This window comes from Hippocampus guttulatus, chromosome 2 (genome assembly GCF_054856545.1).
Source record: "Hippocampus guttulatus isolate MCC_2025c chromosome 2, RoL_Hgut_1.0, whole genome shotgun sequence".
Taxonomy (NCBI): domain Eukaryota; kingdom Metazoa; phylum Chordata; class Actinopteri; order Syngnathiformes; family Syngnathidae; genus Hippocampus; species Hippocampus guttulatus.
The window spans coordinates 35972194-35996525 of NC_141262.1; the positions used below are offsets into that span (position 1 = coordinate 35972194).

Here is a 24332-nt window from a genome sequence, read left to right on the forward strand (position 1 = left end):
ACACTCGCAAACCTGCACTGCTCACTGAGACGCGGGCTTCGGGAATTGTAATGGGGTCAACAGAGCATAGACTTTCCCCAGTCTAATTTAACCATCCTAATTTGGAAATAAATATGAAATTGTGTATTACGCTTGTTTTTTTTTTTTTTGCATTTGGTAAAACACACAATTTAGATCCAGACTCCTGAGAGTTTTTTTGCGCGATCAAACTCCAAAGATGCTTTGATCTACGATTGTTTGCTATTATTTTGATGAATGGGCTTGTTTGACGATTAATGGTAATTGGTTTCCCTTGTCTGTGTTCCAGCCAACCAGACTCTGCTCGGAGGAGGCGGAGGTAAGTCATAACTCGTCAAAACTGTTTAAGTCATAAATCGTCTCAAGTGTTTGTTGTACGTCTGATTGGATTCGTGGTAAAAGCGGTCCATTGTGGGCACCAAATCATTCAAAAATGTATTTTTTTAATTTAGTGAGGGGGGGGGGGGATGCAGCGCAGTTTCCTGAGGATGTAAATGGTGGCATTCTGCTCTTTACTGTCCATCTTTCTGTTCGAGGGTGCGTGCAGTCGATAGTCATTAATGGATGTGGAGTGTTGTGGGTATAAACAACCATTTTTCAGTGTATTGTCGACTCAGTGCTTTGCGCGTGTGCGTAATGTCGGGCGTCTGTGGTTAATCAATATATGTGATAAATCTCTTCTTCTAATGCGGCAACATGCGCAAGGGCTGTTTGGTGGGACTTGCAAATTTGTGACTTGAATATTTGAACTACCCCTTGGAATGTGTGTATTTTCTTCATGTTGTCGTTTAAAATTGCGCATCAACCCCGCATGTTAGATTCGTTTATTTGAAAAAAAATCATAGTTTCAAATGATGTTGAGTGCTTGCACGAGGCAAGGTAATAGTTCAACCAGAATACACCAGAAAATGAAACGGCAAGAGAATTCAACCACACGAAAACCAAAACTGAGAAGGAAATACCGTGTCGATTACGAGAGGTTGGTTGCTTAGATCCTCCATCAAAAAAGGTTGGGCGCCCCTGCTGTACGCCATATATGAAGGAACTACAACTAATACTGAGACGTAATAAACTAAACTAAGACGAAGCCTTTTCCCCTCAATAAAACAAATTAATCTGCTCCGAAAACATTAAAATGAACTGAATTCAAAAAAACAAATGATGTAATGAAAAATCCCAAACTTTGACACCCCTGGTCTGTGTAGGCTTCTTTATTTGCATGATCCTACAAGTCCTAAAAATGAACAACAATCTTTTTGGTGCTTCACATATACATGCACATAGATGCACTTGAGTGGCATTGTTTGATGTCGTCCTGAAAGTCCCCGGTGAGGTTACGAAGACAGATGGTTTCTAGAGGCCGACACGCACGAACATCAACACGCACGCTTCATTTGTGCCACGTGAATTCATTAAACATGTTTATATTCTTCACACTGGTTTAGTTACGCTCACGTTTAGGTGCTTTTAGATTTAAGCGCTACATCTGTTTTAATTTGGCCAGAGGAGACTTCTGTGGGAAAAAAATAACAATCCCAAGGTAATCATTTGGTGGTCATTACCACTGACTCATTCACTTCAGACTTCAGCGGCATGTGATTTTCTTCAGGGTTGGCAAAGGTCCTACAAGCACTCGATGCAGTCTGAAGGCAAGCTGGTCAACAGTCGCTCACGACCACCCACACCTGTCAGCATTATAACAACATGGCCTTAATGTGTGTGTTTGTGTGTGTGTTTCTTACTACCAGGGATGGGAATCAAATCACATTCATTTTTAAGAAGCGATTCCCAGCGATGGCATTGCTGGGAATCTTTTGTTTGCTTGCCGGATGATTCCGCTTTTTGGCTCCTCTTAGTACCTGAGATGGTAATCCACCAACTGTTGCTTCCCCCCCCCCCCCCCCCCCCCGCCCCAACCCCTTTTGTCATTGTCATGCCTCCCCCTCCAGGCATGGTCTAGAGGTCCCTTTTTGTTCGATAAGCTCCAACCTTTTGTAATGTACCCTCCAAAGGGTTCACAATTGAACCTGTTTATGGTTACAAAAGGTACATAAATGGTCTAGATTGGCAAAGGAAACTTGGCCTATGTGAATGCCTTTCGGACAAACCCACTGTTGCACGGAATGTACCGGTAGTTTAAAGAAATATCGTAGCGTTTGTAATCTTGTCCAAGGCCAGCACAAGGGTAACCTTACGCACTTCAAACAAATTGTCAACATTTCCTGTGAAAAAATGATTAAATAAATAAAGCTGCTGTTTGTGTAACTTTTTGGGCTACCATTTGGACATATCGTGGCATTCAATTCCGGATTTTTTTCACGGCAAGGTAACGTGGTTGGGAGGGTAACTTTTAAAATGCATTCCGGTGCAGTTACTAGTTACCTGTTAGTCATGTAATCCTTATTTCATTCTCACTATTTTATTACTGCTCGTGACGTTTTGGGTTTCGCCTCATTGAACTTTTGACATTTTGTTTGTGTATTCTCTGTGTTTTTGCAAATGCATTGTTTTTCCTGGCTCCTTGTGAACAGCGATTTCTGTTTATTCTTCGTCGGTGCACTTTTCTGGAACAAAATAGTTTTGTTGTCGCATTTTGCCCGAGCCTGCATTTCCGGGATCCAAAAACATTCTTCGGTTCGCTTCTGAACCTAACAGTTAATACATCCCGAACACCGCGCAATGTGCATGGTCGTACGAGTACGTAACACTACATGCACAACAACAGTGTACGTTTCTTGAAAACGGACTGAACTGCCAGATATTTGGATCGAGGTATTTGTCGTTTATTTTTATTTATCTTTCATCCATTTGATTGTTTTTATACCTAAAATCTTGATCCGTCAGGATGTGCAATATATAGTCATCGGTATATATTGTAAAGTTTTGGCCTTGGAGCACTTAGCAAAAACATCTCTTGTGTTATCATCCATCCATTTTCTAATCCGCTTATCCTCACGAGGGTTTTCTATTATCATGTTGACTAAATTAATCATATTTAAATAATGATCCCGATATCAATGACGAACCGTATATCAATTGTATCATTTCATTTCCTTACCCAATGGGAATTGATGATCGATAAGGAGTTCGAGCAAGCTCGATAATAGAGTCGGCTTTACGGAGTTGTCTTCGATTCTCATGTCTAGATACTGAATTGGCTAGTTAGACACGGCATCTCTGTGCTACAATCACTCACACCGGGCCAAATACTTATATGACACGTGAGTGTCACACGCTCGCGCGTAAGCAGGCTGCCTGACGGCTTTGACTGTTTTCTATGTATCGCAAAAAGAAAGGACGCCGACAGCCGTTAAGATTGTGCGGGCACGCTGAGGTGTTTATAAGAGGCTTAGGCCCACCGCACACTTGGCGTTGCGACTAAAACCTACCGAACAATGTGTGCGGCGTTCAGGAATTGGTTTTATGAAGTATTATTAACTACTTTAAAGTGTTGGAAATAGCTGGAGAGCAAATCTGTTTACTCCCGTGAGCGCCTCAACCGTCTGACAAGTATCATAAAACTCTGCGGGAGCCATGCAGCAGTTTGCCACCTCAAGATTGAAGGTCTGGATGTTTTTGGGATAATTAATGAAAATAGTTACGTCGGATACATTTTATTCAAAAATAACATAATATTTTTTTTTAAATTGATAGGTACAGTATAATGCTTCAGTGCAGAAGGAACCGGTCAGCTTTACTGATGTGCAGTATTTCCACCCAATTAATCTGCTTGGTCTGTCATCAGTTTTATTTATTTTGTCACTCAATGGTTATAAGAATTTTGAAAGAGAGTTAGGGAAGATAACACTGTTCAGCAGCAAATTTTAATCAGAGACACCTTCATGTATCCCGAAGCTTTTGTTTTTTGGTGGGGTGCAGGGGGGGGGGGGGCACTTAAAAAGGTTTTGCCATATTTTCTGTTTTTGTTTTTAATTTTGAGATATAAAAGTTTCCACAATGCAGATATTGTTGAAAACACAAGTAATTGTTCGCCGCTCAGTGGGGTAGGGTCTTTACTAATCTGAAATTCTCCATAACATAAAAATGGATGCACACAACACTGCAGAGTGAGAAGAGGTCTCTGCACCACTAACTACCGCAGAATGATCATCATATTTACTACTGAGCAGGAAGCTCCATTACAACATCTCAGAGTCCGTTTTTAAGACTCCGCCCTTTATGGAATTTGGATGCATTCAAAGGTGTTGCCTCTTTAAATGGCAACAAGGGGAGTAACAGATTCAAATGGGCTCAGAAGCAAGGTCTTTTTTCCAAAACACTGTAAATCCATTTGGATTATTCTCATAAATTACCCCCAAATTACCCGAGCCATAAATTTGACATGTTTTGAATACCATTAATGAAATGATTGGTTCAGTCTGACCGTGTCAAACGAAGGAGAATAAGAGTAATTACACAATTACAAAAAAAGGCAATTATTTTTCGCGTTTTGGGGAGCTTCTTGATTTTACTATCCATTTAGGTTCGGCACGTTTTATGCATCTATGCAATAATTAACAATTAATAATAATAATAACAAAATGTCAGTGTTGTTACTAAGAGCCGATTGCATAGAGTTAGTTATCAGTCATAAAAAAAGCAATCATCTGCTGCTTTTTGTGAGGAGAATTAAACATTACCATTCGGACAAAGTTACTCATCTGTTTCGAATGGACAATGCACCTGACAGTTAAGATTACACAGACAGTTAAGATTTAGTCAGCATATGCATTATTCATCTCTTCAGTTTGCCACCAATTTTCCTCCTGCTGCCACTTCCAGTCCATTGAATCTGAAGATATGTGCAACTGTGGTCACATGGGCATGAAGCTGCATGAAGATGGTCTTCTAGTTTTTACCTTTATGGTGCTTGTTTAGAATTTTCTTTGTCAACTTCTAAGACAACTCTCCGCTTGTCTTCCTCTGGTCCGTGCGTGGTGCGGTACACACCATGTCACCAAAAACACAGTGCCTACTTTCCTCCCTTTCTAGTAGCTATTTTTTTTTTTGCCCTAGCCTATTTCAGGAGTTTTTTTTAAAATCATTAAAAACAATGTCAGATTTTCATTCGCTAATTTTAAATGATGTTCCAATTGAAACGGTTCCTGTGACCACATATGTAATTACTGCACTGTGAAGGCCACTTTTTCAAAGTAGGGACTGGTTGTCACAAGTCGTTCCCTCCAGTGCTACTGCAGCAGAGTCGAACCATCATTCATTTTTAGTTTGTATAACCACATGGGCTCAGCATTACTTTGCTAAACCTTTAAAGCACTACAAGGAGTAGTTACGTCCTGAGTAAAAACTTTATTGGGCCAAAAAGAAGCCTTATGTTCGCTCTGCTTGCAATCAACGTTCCAGGCTGTGAGCGTCGAGGAACATTACTCCGTGGAAACGAGTACACGACTGTCACTAGTCATTTTTTTCCCCCTTCGGAAGAGAAGGAACATCTTTTAAATTTTATTTTAACTTACTGCCCTACCCTTTTTCATTTTGCTCTTGGCCGTATCATTTCATAATGTAGTATGAGACAATTTCACATGATCCCTGGCATGAATTTTACTTATCCTTTTTTTTTTTTGCTATTCGCATTAAATCCGAAATATTTTTAAAAACGCCGTCCGATAAAACTACAACTCTCTTTAGATTGTACCCATTTATGCAATCTTTTTTTGTATTGAACGAATACCATTTATCATTCTGGGGCAAGGATTCTCACTGTGATGTTTATACAGTATTGTACAAAACCATATGAAACAATCTTGTTGTGCAAATCAAATTAAACGGCACGGCTTTTGAAAATCATGGATATTAAGAATTCACCTACGACCGAGCCATAGTCATTCGGTGGTTTTGTCTCGACCATTGTCAATGACTCACCAGTGAAACATTTGGAGACAAAAGAGACTCGGGACACTTGGCAAAAACTAAAGGACTGGTCTCGAAGCTGAGTCAGAGTTGGAGTTTTAAATCGGATCAAACTACAAACGCCCCAAAATTGTTAAGCATCGCTTGCTGCATACCATAGCAACTGAAGAGATTCTGTGTGCTACTCAAACAGTGGATGAAATTGTACCTGAATACAGTTTCATTCCTTCAATGTTTTCTTGCTGCGTCAATGAACGAAGAAGATTCATATCACATCCTTCATATCATGATTACTGTGCGTAACGGTGTTTCAATGATGCTAGCGTACAACAAGAAATGCACATACATTTAGCGAAATGAATGAATGACTACTTTGCCATTGCACACTTGCTACAACGAGATTTTGCAGGAGCCTCCACCCCCAAGTGTATCGCGAAATATAAAAAAGGATATAAATACATTGCACTCCCTTAGACTTAGACACAATCACATACACATGTTTAAAAATTGAGATTCAACGTTATGGAATGGATTTTTAAAAAATTGTGACTATGCACTGTTCAAGGAAGAGTTAAAGTAGATTGTTCTATATGAATTTGTATGAATCAGGCATTGACATGAGAATATGTAAAATATTCAGCACGAATTAAGGTACAGTCAAAGTTGTCTTCCAAAATTATATGAATCAGGCATTAGCATGACAGTACATAACAGTAACGTGTTTTTTTTCGCTCAGTTGCTATTCAAAAATAGGACGTGAGAACATATACACAGAAAAATGTGTGTATCCTGATTTTATTTATTATATATATACAGGGGCGGCCCGGTAGTCCAGTGGTTAGCACGTCGGCTTCCCAGTGCAGAGGTACCGGGTTCGATTCCAGCTCCGGCCTCCCTGTGTGGAGTTTGCATGTTCTCCCCGGGCCTGCGTGGGTTTTCTCCGGGTGCTCCGGTTTCCTCCCACATTCCAAAAACATGCGTGGCAGGCTGATTGGACGCTCTAAATTGTCCCTAGGTGTGAATGTGAGCGTGGATGGTTGTTCGTCTCTGTGTGCCTCTGCGATTGGCTGGCAACCGATTCAGGGTGTCCCCCGCCTACTGCCCGAAGACGGCTGGGATAGGCTCCGGCACCCCCCGCGACCCTAGTGAGGATCAAGCGGTTCGGAAAATGGATGGATGGATATATATACACGTATATTTTTTGTTAATTTCTACATTTTGTCCACACATGACTGACGATTTCGGAGTCTTGAACAGCCAAATCTTCTGCTCCTCTACTACCACCATCAGCACATGGATATGAAGAAATTTAAATCTCACATTTTCCTAAAACCACCACGGATAAAAACCTGAAGCAGGAGAACCAAGAGAAAGCTATAGCATTTCAAATGTGCCCATTATGTGAGTTTATTTTGACCAGGATCATTTCCTGTCAAAAACCTCATGCAATTAAGCCGTTTTGAAGCCAAATGTGACCCACAGTAGAAGTTGTACCGTGTCATCCATCCACACAATTGTGTCTTTTCTTGCTAACTTTGCATTGCCCGCCATTGAAAACCTTTCTCTGTTAAGGAGAAACATTTTAAAAAAATGAAAGATAAACGAATTGGCTCAGTTGGAGTGTAGACACTGCTTTAGTGGTCAAGCCGAACCAAACCGTAATCATCAGTCAATCAGTCTGACATATTTTAACCGTGCTCCCGTCTTTCCCAGTAAAATAAGGCCAAATGGTGTGACAGTGTGGACCAGATATTTCAGAACATAATGTAAATGCTAAATCATGTTTGCAGTACCAAAGTAAACCTTGCTCAACTTAAGTTGCAAAGCTTTGTGATTGTGCGTCTCTAAAACTGGACACTCTGAGTTTACCTTCTGTGCCTAAAAATGCTTGCTACTTCCTAGATGTTCGGCAACAGGTCTCACATGTTAAACATACATTCATTCATTCAAAACGCCGTAGCTTAATTTCTGACGAGAACAAGCCTTCAGAATATATGACTGTCCGAAAGGCTTTACACTGGTTCCCACTCAGTTGCGGAATAGATTTTAAAATTCTGTTACTGGTCTGTAAGTGGCGGCATGATGTTTGAGTCGTTAGCACGTCCTCCTCACCGTGCAGAAATGCAGGGTTTGATTCCGGCCCCGGCGTTGCTGTGTGCAGTTTGCATGTTCTCCCTGTGCCTGCGTGGGTTTTCTCCAGACACTCCGCTTTCCTCCGACATTCCAAAACATTCACGGCGGGTTACGGGAACACTCTAAAATTTCTCTAGGTGAGCAGCATAATGTGAGCGCAGATGTTTTTTTTGTCTCGCTGTGCCCTGAGATTGGCTGATGACACAAAAAAAAATGTTAATGTAAAATAACCCAGTTGGGCTCCGCGGTCTGCAGACTCGTGTCATTTTGTGGAGCCATGAGTTCAAAGCAAAGATGGTCAAGCAGCATTTAACCTTTATGCTGTACGCAAATAGCTGCCAATAGAAGTCAAGTCAGCCCCAAGTGTAAATGCTGTGTTCTTTTCCCATACTTACGATAAAGGTGTTAAAACAATTTCAAAATCATGAGCCCCAAAATCCCTGTTGTACATGCTTCTAAATGATGTACTTTTAATTATGAGAAGTGCGTTGAGTGCCCTTGCGCATGAAATGTGTGTGAAATGTGCACTATGCTGCCTCGTGGGAATGTGCTAGATGTTCTGCCCCGAATATGAACATGACTCTCGCCGCGCTTAGAGACCATATGGCTTAAGGTTACGGCTCAGGTATGCCGTACTACCGCACCGCATGATTTCCACGGCTTCATTTTTCACAAAACACGTGTAGACTCCCCAAGCATTGCGACCCCTGCGGAAGACTAGCAGGGCGCTCTGGACAATTGTCAGGATGTCTTGAAGATTACAAGATCAGGGAGATTGAGGAGCATAATCCTTCTGCTGTCAGAACATGCACTCCGGCCTCAATCATCCATCCGTTCGTTTTCTATACTGCTTCTCCTGTTCAGGGTCAATCTATCCCAGTTGACTTTGGGTAAGACGGCAGCAACTTTTCTACTGCTGTTGAAGCCAGCATTTTTTGCCCCGAGTTGCTGTTCTGTGTAAACAAGGCTGACACAGAATGGCAACTATTATGCCTCTGGATGTGTCAGAGCTGTAAAAGAGGATAGCCTGTGTTTACGTGTAAAGCCCGGTTCACACGGCAGGACAATTAGCCTGATTTTGGCCTCAAATCTCCCCTCCCGACAAACATCAGGACACTCCAATTACTGTAATGGCTCCAAAAATCATTTTGAGCACATATTCCTGCCGTGTGTGGTGTGTTCAGACCGATCTCGACCGTTCGGAAGGACATTATAGCCCCCCCCCCCCCCCCGATCTCAAACCGGAGATATTGAACATATTGGATTGTTTTGGCTCGACTTCGCACCGTGCGTGGTGTACCACGAGGACAAATGAGCACGAAACCGATTGATAGTGCCATGCGGCCAATCAAGAAGCGAGCCGACGAGGCACCAAGGAAGCACGGTGGGGAATCCAAACTCAAACCAGTCATGGTGCATGGTGCTTGCGCTGTCTCCACTCCTTTTGACCAATGCCTTTTTTTTCCTGTAAAAGACAAACCAAAAACTATCGCCACTGGCTGGTGCTCATCCGCTATGTTGGTTTACTCTAAAGCACAGGTGTCAAACTCAAGGCACGGGGGCCGGACGTGGCCCGCCACATCATTTTAAGTGGCCCGCGAAAGCAAATCACAGATGACAACTTCCATGATGCTTGCTAAAATCTGTACCAAAAGTTCTAATTTTCAGGCGTAATAAATCTGCGACATATTTTCGGCATTTTCTTGTGACCGAACCATTCATTGCAATAGTTGAATAAAATGTTATTCTTGACTTCTTCATATAGTTGCAGTCCTAACGGCCCTCCAAGGGAAACAGTAATTATAATGTGGCCTGCAACAAAAATAAGTGACACCCCTGCTCTAAAGTTACGTTTACTCTCGAGAGGTTGTGCGAGATTTCCTGTCTGACCTGAAAATATTCATAAATGAAAGTGATTTCTGTGTAATGTGATGATTTTTGTTGCACACCATGTTCAAAAATGTAATCCCCGTGATTTTTTTTTTCCTTGTCATGTTTGGGGTCCCTCAGAATTTGGAGGTCTGGCGACAATTTTAAAATCTTGCCGCGTGATTTTCTCACGGCTCAGGGCTATATGGGGTTGTGAAGTTTTCACATGAACTCTTTACGAGTTCATTTGTGTTGAAAGCATATATCGACGTCCGCCATGAAAAAGTTGCGCAAAATGCCCGCCTTCGCTCTCTGAGACAGATGAGGACCGCATCTACTCGAACAGCTCTGATGCATTAGTTTATGGTATGCCTCGTGTCTGTGTTTAAGGTTAGTCATTCCAAGTACTACGAGGCAGCCACCAGAGTCGTATGGACTGATGAGATCTGGGATGAACCTCTACCAAAGTATGGCGAAAGAAAGGACCCGCTGATGACTACTATACTGACCAACCAATCCACACAGATAGATAGATTTGAATCTGCACCCTAACCTGAACCTTCCCATTTTTCAGGCAAATCTGTTAAAAATCCGGAGGCACCACCGGATCTGTCTAACTTGCTTCCAAAATGTTACTACCTCAGAGACCTCGGTGAGGTTGACGGGCAAGGTTTGCCAAGAGTCATTCAGTTTAGCTTCCTCCATGGAGAGATTTTCACTTGGCTTTTTTGAAGTATTAATCCAAGCAACATTAAGTCACATTTTTGCCGGCAGTGATCCTTTCCTCAAAGGCATTTATTTATTTAAATCAGTCTTTGCGTAATATGACTTTGAGCAAGTCAGCGACTTTCAGATGCATCAGTCAAAATATAATATTAAATAAAATAAAAATTTTAAAACGGATTTTAAATAAACCATGTGTTTGGACAGCAACGGTGTACTTTGGCTTTCTGGTCAGAATTGCTCACATTTGGGGCCAGCGTGACACAAATGAAGATCAACTTTTGGAAATGTTGGGATTCTACTATTTTTTCAGAAACCATCCATTTGACTAGCCATCACAGCTCATTAATCAGTCAAAGCCCGGTAATGCCAAGACTTTCTCATGTTGCCTCAGGCACTTACTTGCATTTCTTGGTTGGTCATCTTCTCTTGACTCATTTAACATGCATAAAGCATCAGAGGGTTTTATCGGGATTGGGAAGTAATCCAGAGCCCCATATTCAAGTTTTACTACACAAATATATCTGGAGTCAGACTTGCAGCAAATCACCTGTTCAACCCACCACCTCGCCCATCCTCCTCTTGTGAGATACTGTACTGTAGATCAGTAATAACCTCCTAATCAAACAGATATACACCACACTTATTTCAGCGTGTGTTTTTCAAAATGTAATCTGAGATCTTACTTTTTTTCTGAAAGGGGCATATTGCTGAAAATGTAAACCACTCAACAAGACTCTACATTCTATCCATCCATCCATTTTCCGATCCGCTTTATCCTGACAAGGGTCGCGTGGCGCGCTGAAGCCAGTCCCAGGTGTCTTTGGGCAGTAGGCAGGGGATGCCCTGAACCGGTTGCCAGCCAATCGCAGGGTACACAGAGACCAACAACCATTCATGCTCACAATCACACCCAGGGACAATTTGGAGTGTTCAATCAGCCTGCCATGCATGTTTTTGGAATGTGGGAGGAAACCGGAGTACCCGGAGAAAACCCACGTAGGCATGGGGTGAACATGCAAACTCCACACAGGAAGGCCAGATCCTGCACCTCCGCACTGTGAGATAGATGCGTTAACGACTGGCCCACCGGGCCGCCGGTTCTCGAATCTAGAGCCACCCCCCTCCAAAACAAGACAAAACAAAACAAAACAATCATGCTAGATCTGGATCATAGGTGTCAAACTCAGGTCCTGGAGGGCCGTTGTCCTGCATGTTTTCCAAGTCTCCCTGTTGCAACACACCTGATTCAAATGATCAGCAAGCTCTGCGCAAGCCTGACATTGTTGTGTTGCAACAGGGAGACTTGGAAAACGTGCAGGACAGCGGCCCTCCAGGACCTGAGTTCAACACCTATGATCTAGATCCTGCATGATTTTTGGGGGGAGTATGGCAGGGGGATTCCATATACTTATAAATATTTTTTTCCCGACCGAACTCTTTTGCAGAGCTACGCTGAATACGTACACACGGACATTCATAATTAAGGTTTTATAGCGAGTGCTGGTTGTGCCTCAGCTGTAGTGCAACTTGATGTTTTCCACCTGACTGGGGCGATGGTGGATAGGTTTGTCTGCTTGGCCTTCTGAAAAAGGAACCGGAGAGAGAGCATGTATTGTGACTGAATGCAGAGTGGAAGATTAGTTTTGGGGCGCAGAAATGAGAGAGGGAGTGTAACGGCAGTGTTTGGCAGTGTCTCACCCGCATACATAAATTTGCCTGTGACATTGCTGGTGTAACATTGTGCGTGTAGCGTGTATGTGTGTTCATGTGTGAGTTAAACAGGTTGGGGCAACGGTGTATAGCATCCACGTGTGTGTTTCCATCACCAAACCCATCTGAAATGTTGCCTTGGCAACAGGCTGACTGAGGTAAATGAGTGTCCTGGCTCTGCTGAGGGATTGTGGGAAAGCAATATGCCAACGTTCCGCCCCATTAGTTTGACGGACAGGCCGTTTGGCCTATGAGAGGTCAACCGGCAAGGGCGGCCGTATTAGTATTCTGCAGGAGGAACCTCGGGATTGGTTTTACTCTCATGTCAATCTACCTGTGTGTTGGACTGTGTGCAAAGGTGGGAACTGGAGCTTTGCGGAAGGTAATGCTCATCCTGGCGTGCAACACCGCAGGCGCTGTGTGTGTGTAGTTTGTATGTCCTGCCTTGGTGGATTTCAGGCTTCTTGCCAGCTAAGCATATTGCCAATTATCACCTCTCTGTCGCCCCTTTCTTCGACTCCCTCCCCACCCCCTTCAGTCAATACCAAGCCAGTGGGACATGATTACACCTAAACTGGCCACTGGGCCTTTAAATACAGATGCCAAAAACGCTCGTGTCTCTCCACCTTTTTGTACCCATCCATTCATCCTTCCTTTCCATTCTCTCCTAATATGAATAAACATTCATCTCATGCCTTGCTTATTTTTGTACACCTGCGTTTCATCCCCTTCCAAGCCCTTTTGTCTCTTTCCAGCCATGCCCCTCAATCCCTCTTGTCTTTTGTGCGCACCTCTCCATCGGCCCATTGTTTATTCTTAATATCCCAATCACTTCTCTGCATCCCAGGGGGACCAACCTTTGGTTGTATGAAATGTTGAAGCGAGATTTTGTATGCTAATGAGGGCAAAAATAATGAATTCAGATTTATTTTTATATCTAAATATGGAAATGAATTTAACGCTGTCTAAAAGATTTTAGTGACTTGTAATTATAAACTTAATTCATGATAACGTGTTGACGTCTGTTCGCGGCATTAGGTGAGGCCAATTATGGCCGATTAGCAACTAGTTCATCTGGTTCATTTGCATGCAAAGAAGTCACTGAGGTATGAACAACCAGACCGCTTTGACACTGTGGTCATGCTAATTTGATATGTGCTCAACCAAGGAATATATCAATAACAGTGCATTTATCAAGTCCATGACTGTATGACTGTGAACAGACACAACATTTAGCCTGGCAATGGAACGGCTGAAGGTTATGAATGCTGCGCTGCCTTTTTTTTTTATACACAGCAATGTTTCAGGATTGATGTAAAACAAAACTTACCTCTAATGTTTACCTTACGTAGCAACAAAAGACAAACACCAAATCTGAGACCAAAATCCCATTCACTGATTGTTACAAACCATAACCCTATAGCTGGGCAATAGATAATTCGGTATTTCGCCATCGACACCGGAAGGTCCCGGACAGAATTGGACTCCAGAAATGTGACAAAAAAGCTGATTTACAAAAAAATAGGTCACAAGACCGATAAAGTACAACAAAGGATGCTGGTAAAACACCGGGGAAACAAAACAACCCAAAACACTTGCACAAAGAAAGGACAAAATATCAACGAAAATAATGTGTCAATAAATTGACAAGACAAAACAAAACTGAATATGATACAAAAAAAATGTTACATATAATTACAACAAGAAACTACTTACAAAGGTAAGTGCAAAAAACATGGCGAGGTCAAAAAACTAAGAGCATGGAACAGGAGTGCTGAATACGTCGATCGTGATCGACCTGTAGCTCGTGCACTGGTGCCAAGTCGATCGCGAGGGATGTAGAGGGGGAAAAAACAACCCGAAGTGCGTGTTATTTTAATAGGATATATTTTTGTGTTAGTGCGCACCGCATCCTATCATTCTCGCTTTAACCAAAAATATTCCAAAAAATCAAATGGAATTTAAAAAAAAAATCCAGGTCACCTTTAACCTAGGATGGCGCATGACCTATATCACCCGAAGTTGTTGGCGCTCAGCAGTCTGGAATTGCAGCTTGCGATCAGAGCTGTTGCGCTATATATTTTATCGTTATTACTATGATCATTCGGGGTTTGTTTCATGTACAATTCACCAAGGCCACTGGCAAAGAATGGGAATTTGGAGTTCCGGGAGAAGCATTTTAAAACGGTACACGTGAGCTACGATTGTTAACACGCTGCAAAATTGAATCCCGTGCCTCCGCGTCAGGCCTTGACGAAGGTAGGCAGTGATTTCTTTTTCACCAACTCCTGCGTCTCCTTTATTTTTGTTTCGTTCATATTATATATATATTATTATGGCTCTATCTTATCAGGATATGCACGTGTCAGTGCCCGCATATGTGCGCGTGTGCGGTAACGGGTTGGTTGATCGAAAAGTAGATTTCCGGTCCAAAAAGTTTGGGCACCCCTCGTCTCGAAGAATTCAGTGCTCAGTGGCAAAGCCGTGAGGAAGGATGAATTATCTGACAGAGACATGGCAACTCGGAAATCCTAAAATAGTCGGCTCATCAACATTGGTAGCGGGTGTGCACGGTGGAGGGAAGGCCCTCCTCTGTCACCTGCTGGAGACACACAAGAACAGAATCATGGCCCTGATCAATATCAATAGAAATTCCACTCAATAGAATATTGATTAAAAAATAAGTCATGAAGCAAACCCTTTTAAATTGTCCAGTTAATTTGACTTCTTCATAGTTGTTTTAACCTCTCATTTAGGGGTGCAATATTATATTTTGAAATAAAATTACCCACATTCATCCTTTTCCCTCTCGGTCCTCATTTTAAAGAGTTAAAATAATAATGATAATAATAACAACAACAATAATGATAATAAGAAGAAGAATCGACAGGATTTCGACTGATATGTAATCCTTACCTGTATATCATGGTACACTTTTCAACCATGTCACCCAGCAGTACCATACCCAATAAAGTGTTTTCCCCACACTGAAAATGTTCATAAGCGATCATATTGCATCATGAACAGTCCATTTCAATTCAACCTTCACAGCATGATCAGCTTGAGTAAGGAGACATAGTCCTTTGGAGCTAATAGCTTATATTGATGATGAGTGTCACAGGCCACCCTTGAAGAGGAATGCACCGACATGGAAGCCAGCTCCTGACAAAGACTGCAGAACCTCAAACACATCAATCATTTGCTTTCCTCGCCTCTTGTGAAGTCCTTCTTCATATCGCAAAGCACATTGCAGTGATGGAAGCGTGTTTGAGTGGACTGAATAGCGGGTGGGGACCAAGCAGGGTTACTGCCACTGGGTCCAAGGATAGAGTGTATCAGCAGCAAAGGCAAATAGACACTTGGATACAATACATGGATTCAGTCAACTCACAGTACAAACAATGGAGCACATTCTTCGGGATTGTGAACTGGGGCCCACCTTCACAGATCAAGACCTCTTAGACACTAGTGATGCTGCCAAGCAATGGATCCAGTACTGGCGCGACAAGATATGATGATGAGTCAACTCACTGACTGGAATTCAATGTGTTCTCTCTTCTGTTTGAGGAGTTATTTTCAACTTTCATTATGTATGATATCTAAAACTGTTTCAAGAAGGTCTGAATCAGTGTACCGTATATCTCCCAAGGACCAGTATCCACACCGATGTCTGGCTAATTATGGGTCTCTGTTTGTATCCAGGCAAAATCAAGTGTCAAGGCAGCACCTGTGAGCCTCGCCCCCCCCCCCCCCGCCCCCTTGTCTCCCATTGGAGATAATAAGTGGAAATAATCCATTCCGCAGTCAAATTGTCACCATCATAAAACCTTCATTAACTCTACAGGAATTTTTAATTAACATCTTAACGTTCTAAAACAAGTTAGCTGCTGTTAAGGTTAAGACGCGAAAAACAATGTAATTAACTTAGATGGCGAAAGATGAGGGCATCATCTCATTTTTAAAGTCTGACTTGAAAATTGTATGAAAACAAGTGATACTGGAGGCTTCAGTAAGACCTGACCGCTATGGATGAGGCCCATTCCATTTATTTGGCAGACTGAGATAAGCCATTAATCAGATGGTTAATTAACTATTAGAATGAAGAAAATTCTTTCTTTTTTGGTCCCTTAATACTTAGAACAAAAGAAGATATGAATTACAGACAGAACATTTCAACGTTTTACACCGCGGTATACGTTGTACTTCCAATATTTTTCTTTGGGGGAGTGTTTGATAGTCATTAGCTTTGTCGTATCTCTACTTAGGCCCACTTCAACCTGTTTTCTTTCATAGTTCACCATGATATGCAAACACAATGCATTCCGAGAGGCTTTTCGTAAGCTTCATTGTTTGTTATATATGACGGTTTATTCTATAAGCGTGACCTTGACTTAAAATTTTTGCCCACTACTCAAAAAAAATATATAATAATAATAAATCGGCTGCCTATTGGGTTGTATCTTGAAAAAACTCTGTCGGATCACGCTGTATTTTAAGACTTGGTTTGCTCTCGTCACTAAATCCTTAGCAAACGACTACAATACATCAATCGCACGTTCCGAGAAGTTCAAGCTATAAGCGTGGATGAAGGGGTTAGATGTCACATGCCCTGTAGATGTCATTCAACTATAGAATCAACTTTCTTGGAGCAGATTTTCTCTCGATGGCAGATGTCACTTCATCCGGGATTTTGCTGTGTTCAGAACGACACGTGGCGGAATGCTTATGTATCTGTCTTATGTTTTGCCAGTGGTTTAGAGGAGCCCGAGTCAAGCCGGATGGTATTGTCAAAGAACTATGCGACACGCACACATCTCTTGAAGGTGCGACATACACACAAACACTCGAACAGAGAAGGAGCTGCCTTTAGGATGCTCCTCTCCTCTCATTCTTTGCTCGGCGTGGCACAGCACGACGCGGCTCACAACAGTGTGACACCGCATGCTTTATGCCAATTTAATACAGCTGGCTTCACACCGGGCCACCCGCAGAGACCCGGTTTGGTGAAAACACACCGTCACCGTCGACTGGTGGTCTGAGCGCATCCGCTGAGAGATCTGTCTGGAATAGCTGAGAGCTGACCAGGGCTCTCAACGTGCGACCTCCCCGGGTGCCATTTGTCTTGCCTTGTATGATTTGTATTCTGATGATTTTCTTTCATATTTGCTGGACTGTATTTAGTGTTTGGCATTTTTCTCTTCAGTAATCCGGACATACTGCAGTATGTCCTAATTCATACGGGGAATTAGGACATACTGAGGATAATTTGATTTGTGCAGAAAAATCACAAAATCCCAATTAACGGGGAAAGCTTAAGGACGGAGCAGAATGTTTATTTTATTCGTAAACCTCCACCGTGGAACATTTTCCGAAATGGCAATCAACCGTTGTCCGTCAGTAATTGAATATGAATGTAATCTGGCACGCTCCTGTCATGTAACCTTGTCCTTTCAGCGCCTTTGGTAGCATGATGCAATCAAATTATCATCCAATGCCGCACCAGACAAAACGACACAGTTTTCCAGTGGTTAGCGGTCCTCTCCAGCCGGAAAGGTTTATCAGATTCCGAAAATGACACCCGCTTCTTCTGTCTGGAATTCTGCCGTTGTGTTGCGCACCGGTTGGAGAAATGGTACGGACTCAGTTTTTGACAAAGTGCTTGCTTTGGGTGCGGCTGGTGCAGTGACCCAGCAGATCCAGCGGCTGCGTTGAAAACAGTTTACGTATAGGTGTAATGTTTGTAAAACTCATCTGTTCAGAAAGTTTTGTTTTGACTAATGTCATTTCCATTTGTAATTTCTTTTTTATCGGCGACCTAAAGTGCCCGGCCGGGCTCACCGGGCTAAACGCTATTCTAATCCACCTCTAGATTTTTGTACTCTTGAACACGCGCAGATGGATGACGATGTTGGCCATGCATTGCACATCTCCACCAAGGTGGTTATGCTTGACAAAGTAACTAAAACTGAAAAACATATTCCTTAACAAAATAAAATAGACAAATATGCTCCAAAAATAACCCAAACTACATTTCATGTTTATAAAACTAACTCCAACTAACTATACTTACAGTGGAAAAAGTATTTTGTTTTCATCTTCAAATCACATTTATATTTGATATACTGTCTATTTAGCTACTCTGTAGCTACAGAAGAAGGAAGGTCAGTTGTTTGACAATTTTACCTTATTTTACTTTAGTACATAATGCTTGATGACTTATTTTTTAAATCTTGCATTTGACATTTACTCCATTTAAGAAAAAAAATAAATGAATACTAAAACTAATAAAAAGTACACTGCGATGAAGCATTAAAAAAAACTAACAACCTTTCTCCAAAAAATAAATAAATAAAGGTAAGCCAATTTAAAGAACAAAAGTCAAACTGAAATAAAATCTAACTATAAAAATGAAAATCCAAAACGAGTATATTTTAGTATACCGGCATACAGGCAAGTCCGAAGGTCTTCTGCAAATTGGCCGACTGAAAGCCGTAATTCCAAAGACGCGTATTTATCGACTGGTCGACTTTAAGCTCGAAAAGTTGATGCAGAGTTATCAAGTCGACTTGTCAATAAGTTGACTAATCACTTACTAAGTGTCACTGTCGTGCTAAAACTATTGTTTTTCTGCATGATTTGATTTGAGGCAGTGGACTGAATGAAGAAATCACATCAGAAAAATAGATATTAAGTGTTGTGCTACTAAGCGTCTTTTTTTGAAATTATAAGTCATTCAAGGAACTTCATCAAACTTATACTAGAGCAAAATATTGTATGTGGAACGGATATACCACACGTTTTTCTCCGGTCTTTAGCCTTGTCATGGTTAAAAGATAGACACTCCGGACTATTATGTAGATTTATGAAAATGTCATTACCAGAGACTAATTGACCAAAAAGTCAAAGTCAGCCGAGTCCTTAATAACACTTTAAATTGAGCAATTAACCAAGGCGCTAGCCCCTAAATCCATTAAGCAGACTGACATCAAGGCGATCCAGATGCTTCTGCTCTTTCAAAAAAGCAAAGTGGGGGATTACGGGTGAAGGTTAACGCCCGTAAAAGGCGGTAAATTTGACATTATCGTGAGCCTCGCGGCGCAAAACCCGCTGACACCTGCTTCATTCGAGTAAAAGTCTCAGCTGGACTTCAAACACAGGCGATTCCCGCAGGTAGGCCAGCTCTCTGAATCCTCTCGTCTCTCCCCTCCAGTGGACGGAGCCATCCGCCGAGCTGCGGGGCCCCTCTTAAAGAAAGAGTGCGCCTCCCTCCCTCCGCGGCTGCCAGACCGGACAAGCCAAGGTCACCTGCGGCTACGGCCTCCCCGCCAAGTGTGAGTACAAAATGTGTGTAACGGCCAGCCGTTCAATGGAAGCTCAGGCGCCGGCTCATCCCGGTGGGAATATGTCGCCGAGTGCGACGGGGCACGCCGCCGTGTTTTCATGCGCTGGGAATCGCAGCAAAGAGTAAAGGTCGCACTTCTTTATGAATAAAATAGAAATATGGAAGCGTAGCGGTTTCCTTGTCACATAAATCATGCAGACGGTGAAATCTCAACATCAAGGATCCGAAATCTCTCATAGTGTCACCTGCGGTTTTCCGCTTCTAGCAGCAAAGTGCCCTCGATTATTAAGGGCCACTTTCATATGAACATTTAGAGGGACAAAAAAAAAACCCGTCATTGTTTCACATTGAAAAATGTTACACCGCAAGAGGAGTTTGACACACTACGCAGTCACTTCAAGAACGACTGAACATAAGGTGATTATTTATCCATCCATCCATTTTCAACACCGCTTATCCTGAAGAGGGTCGCGAGGGTTGCCGGAGCCTATCCCGGCTGACTTCGGGCGAAAGGCAGACTAACCCCTGAACTGGTCGCAGGTCAGTCACAGGGCACATAAAGAGACGAAGAAGCATACGCAGCCACATTCAGACTGTCGCTGAGTGGGAAGCGATCCCACGCTCCCCGCACACCAGTCAGGCGAGTGTACCGCTACACCATGAGTGACACGTGGTTATTTATTATCAGGAAAATTGAAACGCTTTCTTCTTTCATCTGTCTTTTGTCAATTTTATCTTCAAACATGTTTAATTGATTGAGAAACTAATCTCTGATACTCGTCCACCGTGCTTCATAAGAATTCATTTGACGGGGGTTTACTTCAAATATGTCGGTAGATTTTGTTTGACATCCTCCTCAATTCTAGTCCTGTCTCGATGTTGTATGTATGTGCAAGTAAATACAGCATGTTGGGGAGAATAGATGAGAGGAAGCTTTGAAGAATTGGGAAGAGATGGGTCTCTCTTACATGGTCTGCTCTGCTTTGATGGTTGTTGACTTTTTGGGCTGTGAGTGTGCACGCCTCCTTGCATGCGCGCGCGCGTGCGTGTACACGCGTGCGGCTGATTGGATGTCGCACTGCTTGTCGCAAGCTTGTCTCTGTGTAGTTCAGGTGCATGTCATGCCTCCTCGCCGTCTCACCTGCTGACAGCCTATTGACGGACAAGCCTTATGACTACATGTGCTGTGATGTGCCTGTCTGTGTGCTTGTGTGTGTAGTTTCTACCCAGCATGTGGTCCCGAAGCCTCCGCCTCCGCCTCTCCCTCGCCCTCCCCAACAAAATATAGAGCCCCAAGAATAATTAAGCATTTGTCTGCTTGGGCACTTAAACACTCACAACGGGTCTTGATTGCCTCCCACGAGGGAGAAAAGAGGAAATAAGATAAGAAAACCTTTATTAGTCTCGCAATGGAGAAATTCCCAATTCACAGCAGCAAAGTTACAAAAGGAAGAAGTAGAACAACAAAATATAGGAGCTGCCGGAAAGGCGGCCACTCTCGCGGCGCCATTTTGAAGTCAAAATAACAAAAAGAACACAACACGACACATAGGGCACAGACAGTCGTGCGATCTTCACCACTTTTCTGCATACATTTTGTTGTCTGAAGCAGTTCTAGATGAAAGAGGATCAAAGTGTCCTTTCACCAGTGGCTCAGAGACGTCGTGCTGAAAATGTGCACACGTCGGGTCCAAGCTAAGTTTTGAAAGCAAACGCGAAGCCGTAGCGTCCATTGACGAAAAGAGATGAGTTCACTTCTCCCGTCCCACGTAATCCGCTTCAAACTCCGAGCCGCGACGCCCAGTTCCAAATCCGCATCGGCGCTCCGCGCTAACGCTCCTTTCTTCTCATCGTCGGCTCCTCAAGCCTGACATCCATCCGGCCGCGGACCGTTCAACGGCACCGATCTCTCCGCTGAACAAAGCGGGGCTGTGAAAAATGCTGCCCATTCCGGGCGCAAGACACGAGCGCCCCGGGACTGTCCGGCGACGACGGTCAAATGGCGCCGACGTTCCTCCCAGTCAAAAACAGTGCCGGTATGCCCACGCCGCCGAGCACGGAGTCTCCTCCTTGATGAATGTCGTGGCCAAAAAATGCTGAAAAAAGTCCACATCAGGTCCACACGACGTAACGACAAACACAAAGTGACAAAACAAACACAAAAACAAGAAAAGAAGCAAGGCTCATGAGAGCACTTGCTGACGGCTGCCTAGCCGGGCGCCATCTTGACTTCAAAGTAGGCAACAATAATGGAGGTAAAGCAAAATAGGGTTGACATAATGGCCACTGAGGAGATTCAGAGTGCGAGCGGTGCTGTGTGAAAACAGCTTTTACACAGCACCGCTTTTACCTGAAAATGTGTCAAATAAGGACATGGATCCTGTTTTTTGGACGTTTGTTTGCATGGAAATCTTTGGGGAGCCAACAAATATGCACTCTCTCAATGTGGACATTCCAAAACAGTCATTTGTGCAATGTGTGAAATATAGGCATGCACAGGAATGTGCAACAATGGCTTACGTCAACCTCCACTTGTCATTCGAAACAGTTTCCGATAAAGGTTATTATAGTGACCTAGAACTAACTAAATAACAAAAACTAACACAGAAAAAAGTTTCCGTTAATCAAATTACAGCAAGAATGATTTTAAAAAGATTTTACCTTTATAAAACGAACTGAAACTCTAATTATAGCTTTTTTTCCCTTTGTCAAAACATTTCATGCATGAGCTTTCGGGGTTATTTTTAAACATATTTATTTTGGTATTACTGCACAACTGTACAGTAGAAAGAAGGTTGAACAGTCATTTAGAACTGGGAGTTTACTTACTCAATACTTCGTGCCTTCTAGTTTATCTTGCTAAAACTACAGTACTTTACCGACGACAGGCGGCTAATTTTCTTCCCCTCACTTTGAACTCTGTGGGTTTATTTATGATCTTTTCCCGAAGAGATTGAAGCTTCCACTAGATGTACGCGTCGTGTTGACACATCTGTCCAAATGAAATTACCATACACATCACGGTGGACTAATGAACTTGTCCGAGTCCACCCTCATACTGAATATTTATCAGCCGTTTGCAGTTGAAGTGCTGGCCCAGCTGCCCGAAGAGAGAATAATGCGTCTGTAAGCAAAATACTGCATGCGTAACAGTGCGCAGCTGTTTAAAGAGCAATTGAGAGTGAAAATAAGCATCGTCTGTTGGTTAATGAGCATAGGGAATGAGTGCCATAAATACAGCCATATCTGCAGCGCGAACTCCGTCTTTCTGTTTGATTGGTGAGCGATTCCCACCATCGCTGGCAACAGACAGGACGGCAAGTCTGGCCATGGAGCGACATCCAATCATGGACTTTTCTTTCATCGGTACGTGCATCCCCTGCATCTTCCCAAAATGTAACAAACCAGTTTCCAAAGGTTGCATTGCTACGTGGTGAAGCTGGTCGGTGAATTTGCCTCATGTGAAAACAAGATTGACTCAGAAAGGGAAACGGGTTCTTTTTTGTTTTTGTTTTTTTAATACATCTGTGTTATACCATGGAGACCTGCAGCTATTAATACGAAGCAACCGTCCATCCATCCATTTTCCGAACCGCTTGATCCTCACTAGGGTCGCGGGGGGTGCCGGAGCCCATCCCAGCCGTCTCCGGGCCGTAGGCGGGGGACACCCTGAACCGGTTGCCAGCCAATCGCAGACGAAGCAACCGATTTTTTTGTTTTTATGGCCACATTGAGCTGTTGTGGCTTTTAATCAGGTGTTTGCTTTGCAGTCCGGAAATTAACCTACTTAAAAAATAAAACCTACTGAAAACTCCAGCACTATTAAAACCCTGTTTCTGAATAGACCTGGTTTGACAGTTGCCGCGTGTGTCATGTGCTTGTCCGGGGGGGAAAAAATTGCAGCTTTTTTTTTTTTTTTTGTACGTGAACATTTTTAAACCCAAAGGAATAATGTTTCAGATAGTCGTGCATCCATTTTATATCGCAAATGTCCTCGATAGGTTTATTGGTGAGCTGTTGCCTTTCCCTGCTCTCTTTGGGCAAGAGGCAGGTTCCACCTTGAATTGAAATTCATATCTATGGAGAATTTAGACGGTTCAGTGAACCTAACATGCATGGTTTCGGGATGCAGAAGGCAGATGAGTTACATGGACAAAACCATTGCCAGCACATGGAGAACATGCAAATGTAGAACCCCCCCCCGCCCCAAAAAAACTTGAAAGACTGAGCCAAAGTGAAAACCTGCGAGGCAGACGTCCTCACATCCAGTACCCTAGATTGTATTTTTGTATTTTTAACCTGTCCTATTTTGTGCCCTTTTTTTTTTTTTTTTTACTTTTCTACCCCCCCCCCCCCACTCCCCCCCAATTTTGCTGCTGTAGACTGCAAATTTCCCCAGTGTGGGACAAATAAAGGTTATCTTATCTTAATTGCTCATGCACAATGGAGGATCTGCATACATTTTAAGCTCGAGCATTTTTGATACAGTTTGACGTACTCCATCTATTGATACTGTAATTGATGTTGATTGGAAAATGCAGTTGTCCAAAATGAGTAAAGCCAGAATGATCACAATGAAACTGTGCAAGATGATAAAAATATGACGTGGGAGTGGGGCTCTATCTATGTTATGAAGACCTGTGTGTCAGCAACACACAGAGACTAA

General features: G+C 42.8%; 1 protein-coding gene across 1 annotated transcript in view; it reads left to right on the forward strand.

Annotated features, from left to right (window-relative positions):
- macrod1 (mono-ADP ribosylhydrolase 1) overlaps window positions 1-24332 on the forward strand; it is a 147517-nt gene that overhangs the window by 94962 nt on the left and 28223 nt on the right. Inside the window, 3 exon segments of the mRNA XM_086105905.1 lie at window positions 308-337; window positions 19535-19587; window positions 19589-19655. Coding sequence (XP_085962031.1) covers window positions 308-337; window positions 19535-19587; window positions 19589-19655 — 150 coding nt within the window.